Source organism: Triticum aestivum, chromosome 3D (genome assembly GCF_018294505.1).
Source record: "Triticum aestivum cultivar Chinese Spring chromosome 3D, IWGSC CS RefSeq v2.1, whole genome shotgun sequence".
Taxonomy (NCBI): Eukaryota; Viridiplantae; Streptophyta; class Magnoliopsida; order Poales; family Poaceae; genus Triticum; species Triticum aestivum.
In genome coordinates, this window is record NC_057802.1 from 94822244 (window position 1) to 94831293 (window position 9050).

General features: G+C 48.5%; 2 protein-coding genes and 1 long non-coding RNA gene across 3 annotated transcripts; 1 reads left to right on the forward strand and 2 right to left on the reverse strand.

Annotated features, from left to right (window-relative positions):
• Window positions 1–1845: 1845 nt before the first annotated feature.
• LOC123077666 (uncharacterized) lies at window positions 1846–3698 on the reverse strand. The gene is made up of 3 exons (XR_006436760.1): window positions 3527–3698; window positions 2413–2770; window positions 1846–2249 (listed from the first exon to the last, which is right to left on the reverse strand). It is a non-coding gene; the product is annotated as an uncharacterized lncRNA (long non-coding RNA).
• On the forward strand, window positions 2954–4760 carry LOC123077665 (immune-associated nucleotide-binding protein 10). Its single transcript, XM_044499958.1, has 4 exons — window positions 2954–3270; window positions 3371–3713; window positions 3808–3926; window positions 4094–4760. Exons 1-4 carry the CDS (start codon window positions 2987–2989, stop codon window positions 4467–4469), a joined length of 1122 nt encoding a protein of 373 aa, XP_044355893.1. The 5' UTR covers window positions 2954–2986; the 3' UTR covers window positions 4470–4760.
• Window positions 4761–4971: 211 nt separating this feature from the next.
• Window positions 4972–7684, reverse strand: LOC123077664 (serine carboxypeptidase II-1). Its single transcript, XM_044499957.1, has 9 exons — window positions 7215–7684; window positions 7024–7119; window positions 6833–6925; window positions 6611–6696; window positions 6266–6529; window positions 5969–6096; window positions 5764–5859; window positions 5497–5602; window positions 4972–5395 (listed from the first exon to the last, which is right to left on the reverse strand). The coding sequence occupies exons 1-9, from the start codon at window positions 7570–7572 to the stop codon at window positions 5231–5233; spliced, it is 1392 nt and encodes a 463-aa protein (XP_044355892.1). The 5' UTR covers window positions 7573–7684; the 3' UTR covers window positions 4972–5230.
• Between the last annotated feature and the right edge of the window lie 1366 nt (window positions 7685–9050).

The window sequence follows — 9050 nt, forward strand, 5'->3', positions numbered from 1 at the left end:
GCCTATGCGGGTGTGGGAGCAACGGTCGTCGCCGTGGCAGAGGGTGAGGAGGGCGAGCTTGCCGTCCGTGGCGATCATCCGTGGCTCGCCGACGAACAGGCGGGGGTGTCTTCTTCTTCTTCTTTGCCGTGGTCGGCGGGGCAGTGGGCGAGGCAGCAGAAGTGGGAGACGCGGGGCGGCTGGGTGAGGCAAAGGGTGACCTGCAGATTGATCTGCTTGCCGTCCAGGTCCCGGGTGAACTGGCAGTCGGCGAAGGTGTGGTTCTCCTTGTCGGCCATGTAGGCGGCCTTGTCCAGGAGGACCTCCCCCCAGTCCCAGTCAGAGTCACTCGCCGCCGCCGCATCATCGGCCGCCGGCGGACGCAGCGAGGCTTCGTCATAGCCTTTGAGCGACATGGTGGATCCAGATCTCGCACAGGCTTTGACGATTGTCCTCCTAGGAGTATTTATTCGAAAACACTAACGCCCACATGTGTGGGCGTTAGCTAACTCGCCCACACGCCTCGATCGCCATCCAGTGTCTTTTGCACGAATCTTGGCACGAGAGGGCTGATTTTGTGTGCCACGTGGGACAACTCGCGTGTGTGGCATATGAGGGAGTTCGCCCGCATGCTGTTTTCCCTCCGAGGTCAGCGATTGCGACTCGGGGCGTGCGGCGGAACTGCCGTCGCGCCCGCACGCCCCGCACGACTTCTGTCCCCCATCTCCCACGACTGCCCATTTTCCCACTCTCCCACACCCAAGTGTCATTTGCCATGTTTTTTGCAGGTTACATGGCAACCGTCCTATTCGTGATTGTAAGCAGATGGCAACTCTCTTTTACCCCGAACATGTTATTGTTGCCACGTCTGTTTTTGTAGCGCTACATGGCAACTGTCTAGTGTTAGTAGGTGGCAACTCCTAAAGATACCACCGTAGTCCACATGCCCGTCTCCTCTCCCACACACCAAAAGCTATCAGTTGCCATGTGTCTTTGTAGGGTACATGGCAACTGCCCTAGTGTGCTTGTAAGCATATGGCAACTCTCTTTTACCCCGGACATGTTTTTTGCCATGTTTTGTAGTGCTACATGGCAACTATTGTTAGTAGGTGGCAACTCCTAAAGTTTTCAAATCATGGCAACTGTAGTAGACCAGACCATACATGGCAACAGCTGCAGTTGCCCAAAAATGGCATCCGGCACTTGACCTAAGATGGCAACTGCAGTTGAGCAACCATGGCAACTGCAGTTGTCCGACATGGCAACTGCAGTTCAGCGACATGGCAACTGCAGTTGCCCGACATGGCAACTGCAGTTCAGCGACATGGCAACTGGAGTTACGAGCAACCATGGCAACTGTAGTTGTCTGACATGGCAACTGGAGTTACACGTGCATGGAAGAGGGTCCGGACCATAGCAATCGCGGCGGGACGCGTGGTTACTGCCACGCGGGTCGTGTGGCTCGCAGGCGGGGAGGGGCGACGGCCGAGATGGGTCGTGCAGGCCGCGTGGTCGCTCGCCCGGACGTGCTCATGCGGGCGATCGCGCCGCACACCGAACGTGCGGGCTGTGGCGGGGTGCGCCCGGACGTGCTCGTGCGGGCGGGCCTGTGTCGATGCCACACGGGGCGTGCGGCAGATACCCCGTAGATGCCACACGTGTGGCAGTTATTGGCGCCCTATTTATTTAGCCAGGACGAGTTCCGAATCCGATACAGGTTGAAACAGTTCCGATACAGGCTGAAATTGGCAGGGCACAAATCTTGACTTCCCGTACGATCTTCTATAGCTAGACTTGTAGTATGCCTTAGATCTTGGGTCCTCACACACATTAACTGGAATCCACATCCAAACACAGTGACCCACGTCCTTGTGTTGAGATTAAGCCAGACGAGTATACAATTCAGGCTGAAATTGGAACTCCACATCGAAGTATTAGCATTAAGTGGAATCTCAGATCTCGGCTCCCAACACACATTAACTGGAATCCACATCCATTTGTAATGACCCACGTCGTCGTGTTCATCCCCGGGGATTAAGTCAGACAAGTATGCAATACATGCATGTGACATGTCAAGCTGGAATCATATCATAATAAAAGAGAAGACCTGATGACATCTCACCGAGGACTTGCTTATTTATAACTAGTCTTCAAGGTCCTTCTAATTTACTGCAAACGAATTATTAGCATCTTGATGATGCGATCTGATCCTTACATGTGAGGTGGTGACCGAGATAAACTTTTCAGTAACATGTTGCGCCCCACCGTAGCTGGTAAAATAATTTGGAGAGTGTCATGAGCGGAAAGGAATGATAGTGCAATCTGCGGGGACGATCGTCGGTGAATTTGATCAAACATGCACATGGCACACATAAATACGAAACTGAAATAATAATTCATGGTTATGCGATTGATAGGCTTGCGAAGACTCACCCGCTCACCGGAGATCCTGTGGGCGACTTATCTCACCACCCTAAGAAGGAATAATCGTCTCTGTTTCCCTTGGGCGTCCTGCTCAACTCGCATGGAGTTCAGGAATGAAGGGCCAGGGGGTAGCCGTGGTACATCCAGAAGGTGCTAAACCAAAGATAACCTTAATAAGACCATTTGTCCTCAGTAAGGCGTAGACATGACGGTGAATACTTTTAAAAGAATCATTCAAGGAGTAGCAGCACTCATGTGCTCTTATTGCATCCATGCCATGTGCAATAGCTGTACTCATGTGCTCTTTGGCATGATGTATTAGTTATCTCGAGCATGAGCCTACTCATGTGCTGTTGCCATTGCCGATCTGTAGACCAGTATGAAGTCAGAATCATCGTCATTATATATTCTAAACAGAGAAGTCAATGGAGAGATAGCCAATCAACAAGCTGGGACTAATCGTAAAGACTTGAAGCAAGACTTGGTACTTGGTAGCTTTCTATGGATGCTATAAATACCCCTCGCCAAATCAAACAAGGCAAAAGAAAAGCTGTCCTCTCTCACCCCCCCACCACCACCACCAATGGCCAATTTCAAGATCACTAGTTACGCCGGCGTACTGGTGGAAAACAGCAAGCTTGACTTCCAAAGCTTGTATTTGCGCAGGATCATTTCTGGGGATAAGAAAAACCAGTATGTAGTGATAGATGGATTTGGTACTACTGACCTTGGTCTCACAACCATCAACGACTGGGCAATATATGATGGTGTGGCCCCTGGCGCAAAGCTAGTCGCTCGTGCAAAAGGCATGCGTATGAATGCTGCTGGCTGGTGCAATTTATTCATCATAGTGTTCGAGCTTGACAGGTAACTTGTATGTGTTTTGTCCTGTAATGTGCTAACATGTTACATTTTTTTAGCATCACATTGTCTTGGTACATGTATATGATATTTGTGAACCACATAGGTTCAAAGGATCCACGCTTGAGGTAATGGGAGCAACTACTGATGAACAAGGGGAATGGGCTATTGTTGGTGGGACTGGTGACTTCACTATGGCGCGTGGTGTCATCCAGAGAAAAATACATCAAAAAGAAGCTGATGGAGATGTATTAGAGCTTACTATCGATGCATTCTGCCGCATGAAGGTGAGTGCTTCTACTACTTCCGACACCGCCAACCAGGCGCAGTCCAAGAGGGCGCCAGCTCCTCACATGTTCCGGGAGATTGTTGCCGGGGAGAAGGTCACCAATGTAGCTGCACTGGAAGATCAGGTTTCCACCGGGATCTTCTTGACTGGGAAAACAAAGGTTTACTTCTTATGAACATGAACCAAACTATATGATATGGAAAGATTTACCTTCTGAACATGGCTTATGCTTCAAACTTTCTGCAATGGTGCAGAAGTACTGGGTGGATGAGAGGACTAGGCACAACTGCTTCATGCTGTTCCCCAGAGGCCTGGCCATCACTTGGAGCGAAGAACCCCAATACTGGACTTGGCAACCCCTGAAAGAAGGAAGGTAGTTAAGAATCATAAACATGTGTATATGTATACATTATCACAGTTGTTCATGAATCATAAACATATGTATATGTATACACTATCAGCTATTTTCATTTGTTCATGCATCTTGCCTCAAGAATTATATCTACTTACCATGTTCTGAAACTGACATGTTACCATCAGTGCTGCCGAAGCTGGAATCGAGATGGTGGCGCTGAAGAACGTCTGCTGGTTGGAGGTCCAAGGGAAGCTGGAACTGCCCCATCTCACACCAGGAGTCACCTATGAGGTTTTCTTCGAGGTGATGCTCGACGATACGGCCTACGGGTGGTCGACGCCGGTGAACTTCCGGCTCAAGTTCCCCGACGGGACGATCCAGCAGCACAAGGAGAACCTGCAGGAGAAGCCCAGGGGGGAGTGGCTGCAGGTCAAGGTTGGGGAGGTTAAGCCACACAATGGGCAGAATGGAGAGGCAGAGATCTCCATGATTGAGTCTGATGGTGGGCAGTGGAAGAGGGGGCTCCTCATCAAGGGCATCAAGATCATCCCAAAAGAATGAATGGCTTGGTTGTGTTCTGTTACCAACCATCGTTGGCTGCTGTTTGTCAACTGCCCTAGCCCCCCCTAAGATCAGTTTGATGCATGGGAATAATATTTTCAGTGATATAAAAATTCAAGAGTTCTGAATGAATTTTATGTGGTCATTTATTAATTTATTTTGCAAATTATGTCTTCAAGAAGTTGCACTAGAAAGAATATGAGATCACTTTCCTTGGTTGCTATAAACCTCTAAGTACTGGTTATCTGACTACAAAAAGACTATTTATTCAGTGCTGCACTAACTTCTGTTTTTTTTCTGTAACATATACCAAGCTTACCAAAAATTACTCTTAACATTTATCTAAATACGAGTCGCTACAGAGGACAACTTAGAGAAGGCACAAAGCTTATAAATCACCACTCAGCTAGGTTAACACGTTACAAGCTTAACATGTTTACTGATTGGATCATGTCAGCAACAGAGTCAAGGAGAATTCAAGCCTAACTTGATCAAGGAGTCGTTTAACAGATAACAATGACATGGTCACATTTTATTGTGTCAAATAAGCAAGTATGATTCAAATTACATTGCCACCCCAGAGCTCATGAAAACAAAAAACAAAGCTCTAATTGTCCCACTTTAATGGGATTCTGTTCCCATTTCTCAATCGGCATCAAATGAACAGAGGAAATCTGCTCAACTGAAAATCTGGTAGCCGGACTTGAAATTGTACAACATGGCTTCATGGGCTGATCTTCCATTTTAAGTGGAAGGAAATTCTAAAACGACTGGATGCTAGGTACAGGCCGAGGCATGGGCTTATCTTGCAAGAAATGCTCAAAAAGCTTCAAGGCTTGCCGTGGACGATGGAGGGGAACCTCATGTCCTGCGCCTCGGATTGTCACCAACGTCAAGCCTTTGTACACTTGGCACCAACCAGCAACCTAAGCAAGATACACACCATTAGAGTTTGATGAGCATATATGTAGCAAAATGAAAAGGGAATAAAACTGCCAGTGTTGTTTTAGTACTGTTTCTGACTAACCTCTTCCTCATCATACCACGGATACCAATTAGTGACGGTCGGAAGATATAGTGCATCAATGGAGTATCTTGTACCAGTGAGAGGTACTACGGAATCGGCATCACCACTGTCAAATTTCCAATTTAAACAATTAAAACCACAGAAGGTAGACGGGCTACTTAATACTGTGAGCCATACAGTCAATGATGATCATATATCAACATTGGCACCATTGTTAAGGATTTAAGATCCTGTGTAAATCATGTTTTCAACATAAATTTGGCATACCTGAAGACCCATATTCTTATGCCAGCTGCAATCAGCTCATGGTAAATAGGAAGCATGGACCTTGGTGAATCTTTCCAATATTCAAACAAGACATCACTGTGAAATACAAACAAGTTTAGCGCAAACTATCATTAACAAGAAGGCTTTATGGTCAGTCACCGTGAACTAGTTGTGAGTAAAACAAGATGAAACCAGTTGAACAGACCTGCAGCTAGTCCAGGCATACGGTATTCCAGTGACATTCGCACGAAAAGCTTTCTGCACTTCTGGTAGATTATAGTACTTCGTGGAGTACTGTTCAGTGCAGGGATCATATCCTCTTGGCAACCAGGGCTGCATTTTAAACAGAAAATACTATAAGGAGGCAACATAGGAACTGTTATTATGTTCCAAAGGAATCTCAGACGAGTCTAAACAGCTGCATAGTAATTATACCACACTGCTACAGTAGTCTTAGCTTAGTTATCAGCAGAACTATAGTTTCAGTAGTTGATAAGCTCACCCTGCGGCCCTTGATTTGCCTTCGCCTATGAAGCGAGGTCTTCTTACAGGTAGGTGTGTAGATGCTGTATGCGTCGATCAGGCCTTCCTCAGCTTCAGCAACATCATAAATCTTGTTGCATGCCTCGGAAGCGTGTTCAGATGAATCAAATTCACAAGCCAACTGCAGCTTCTGATAGGTGTCATCAGAGATCAGCCCATGCGTCCACCAGTACTCGAACGTTCCAACGAAATCATGGTAATCGTCAATGACCGCATTTCCGACCTACATATCAGACCATATGTAAGAACAAGATGACCAGACAGTTTAAGAGAGCACCAAAAGAAGAGCTCAAGAAGTTCTGACCATGAAGCCTTTGAAGTTCAGGATGGGCTTCCTCACTCCCTTGTTGTTTCTGTACACCAGTTGAGACAACTGAGGGACATAGTGCCCTGAAAAGCAGCCATGGCAGCAAGGGTAAACTATGCAGGCACTGTGGCACATAAACCATATACAGTACATATGATTCCTGCTAAATTCAGAACTGAGCCTCCATCCTAGAATGAACCAATTTTGGTTGCAGTTTACCTCCATAGCTCTCTCCAGCGATGTAGAAATCGCGGTACTTGTACTGTGGAAACCTCTCCAGCCAATTCACCAGGAAAGTGTACGAATCATGAGCTGCACAGCAACATTGGTGTTCATTCAGCACAACACATATCCACTAGAGCAAGTGCAGCACTAGCATCAGGCAAGTAGGTAGTCTGATCTCAATTCACCTGTCTTGTTGTCGCCGGGGGCGAGCAGATCGGAGCTGGTGTTGGAGTAGGAGTACCCGACGCCGGCGGGGGCGTCCAGGAACAGCACGTTCGCCACTGCGACACAACGAACCGATCCACCCCGTGTCAGAGCGCAACACATTTGCCGATCGGACGGGGCGATTGAACGGCGAAAAGGGAGAGAAATCTACTTTTGTTCCAGGAGTACGGGTTGACGGAGAGCGTCCTGCCGTCGGCGTTGATCCGGAAGGCGCCGAGCTCCTCGGAGGCGCCGTAGCCGACGGAGGAGCAGCCGGGCCCGCCGTTGAGCCAGAGCACGAGCGGGGCGGACTCGGGCTTCGCGGCGGCGGACTCGACCAGCCAGTAGAAGAGGGCGCGGCCCGCGGCGGCGTCGACGGTGACGTAGCCCGAGTACATGGAGAAGTTGACCGGCGGCTGGCCCGGCAGGCGCGTGATGCGGTCGGCCGCCGCCGCCGCAGAGGGGGACGCGAGGGAGAGGGGGAGCGGGGACAGCGCCAGGATGGCGGCCAGCAGCACGGCCACCGCCATTGGCGCTCGCGGTGGCTCAACGGAGACCAGGACTGTGTGCTGCGAGGAGTGAGCCAATGGCGACTCGTGAGAGGCGTGGGGGAAGCGTGCAAGGCGTGGAGTGGTGGTTTGGCTTAATTGGACATTTCCTGTTTGGATCGTGTGGTGTACACAACTGCGTCATTCGTCGGCGCATCATTGTCCATGGGCCACCTGAATTTATTTTTTCCACCAGCAATAGAGATTTTTCTTTTTAAAAAATTTCATATGTATTCATCATCAATCGTGGTAGTACAACGAACATCAGAAATAATAGAATTACATTAACATCCATAGACAATATGGCGAGGGCTGCAAGCACTCAAGTGAGCCGAAGGCACACCGCCGTCATCACCCCTCCTTCGTCGGAGCCATGCAAAACTTGTTATATTAGACAGTCGGGAAGTCGTCGTGCTAAAGCCCCATAGGACTAGCACAACAGAATAGCAACCGCCGCCGATGAAGAAAAGTATAGATCGACAACTTAAAGACACAGTAACGTAGACGAAGAAAGACCGGATCCATTAAAGACAACCACCGACTGAATCCTACGTGATCCAGCGGATACACACGTCCACACGCCCTTGGATGATGCTAGATGCACCACCGGGATGGAGGCTATGCAGGGACGTATAAAAACGGAGCCCTCCTACGGTCGGGATCCACCTCACCTCCATGACCCTAAGGCTATAGAAGAACAGGCGACACCGACGGAAGACAGAAGCCCGAGCCGCCTGTTTGCTTGAGGTGAGGCGAAAGATAAGCCGTGAGCACGCTTGCCCAAAAGAGAAGAAAAATGAACTTTATTGATTTAGTAAACAGTCACTTACCTTTTTAAGTTGCTAAAGAGTCATTTACAATAGCTAATGGGAAGTACAGACTAGTCGATGAAGCAGTCCTTAATTTCATTTTCTTGAGAATGGATTTATGACTTGTGTGAAAAAATATTGTGTATTTTTATCTGGATTTTTTCTAGCGAAAAGGAGGCATCCATCTTCGATTTTCATTAAGAGAAACCTTATGTACATTATAAAAGTAAAAGGAAACCTGCAAAAAAATAACAGCCACATGGGAAGAATGCAGGCTTGAACACTCCACCTCGTAGGATAGAGACCTACAACCACCCCACAATTGTGTTGGGGAACGTAGTAATTTCAAAACAAATCCTACGCACACGCAAGATCATGGTGATGCATAGCAACGAGAGGGGAGAGTGTTGTCTACGTACCCTCGTAGACCGTAAGCGGAAGCGTTATATCAACGCGGTTGATGTAGTCGTACGTCTTCACGATCCGACCGATCCAAGTACCGAAAGCACGGCACCTCCGAGTTCTGCACACGTTCGGCTCGGTGACGTCCTCCCCTTCTCGATCCAGCAAGAGGGGCGAAGTAGTAGATGAGTTACGGTAGCACGACAGCGTGGTGACGGTGTTGGTGAATAACAATCTTCGCAGGGCTTC

Excerpts from the sequence above, each read along its gene's own strand:
- LOC123077665 (XM_044499958.1), top strand. The coding sequence starts at position 2,987 with ATGGCCAATTTCAAGATCACTAGTTACGCCGGCGTACTGGTGGAAAAC. Across the intron at positions 3,271-3,370 it reads ATAGTGTTCGAGCTTGACAG|GTTCAAAGGATCCACGCTTG; the intron begins GTAACTTGTATG and ends TGAACCACATAG. Across the intron at positions 3,714-3,807 it reads TCTTGACTGGGAAAACAAAG|AAGTACTGGGTGGATGAGAG; the intron begins GTTTACTTCTTA and ends GCAATGGTGCAG.
- LOC123077664 (XM_044499957.1), bottom strand. The coding sequence starts at position 7,572 with ATGGCGGTGGCCGTGCTGCTGGCCGCCATCCTGGCGCTGTCCCCGCTC. Across the intron at positions 6,697-6,832 it reads CGCTGGAGAGAGCTATGGAG|GGCACTATGTCCCTCAGTTG; the intron begins GTAAACTGCAAC and ends GCTGCTTTTCAG. Across the intron at positions 5,396-5,496 it reads CGTGGTATGATGAGGAAGAG|GTTGCTGGTTGGTGCCAAGT; the intron begins GTTAGTCAGAAA and ends TATCTTGCTTAG.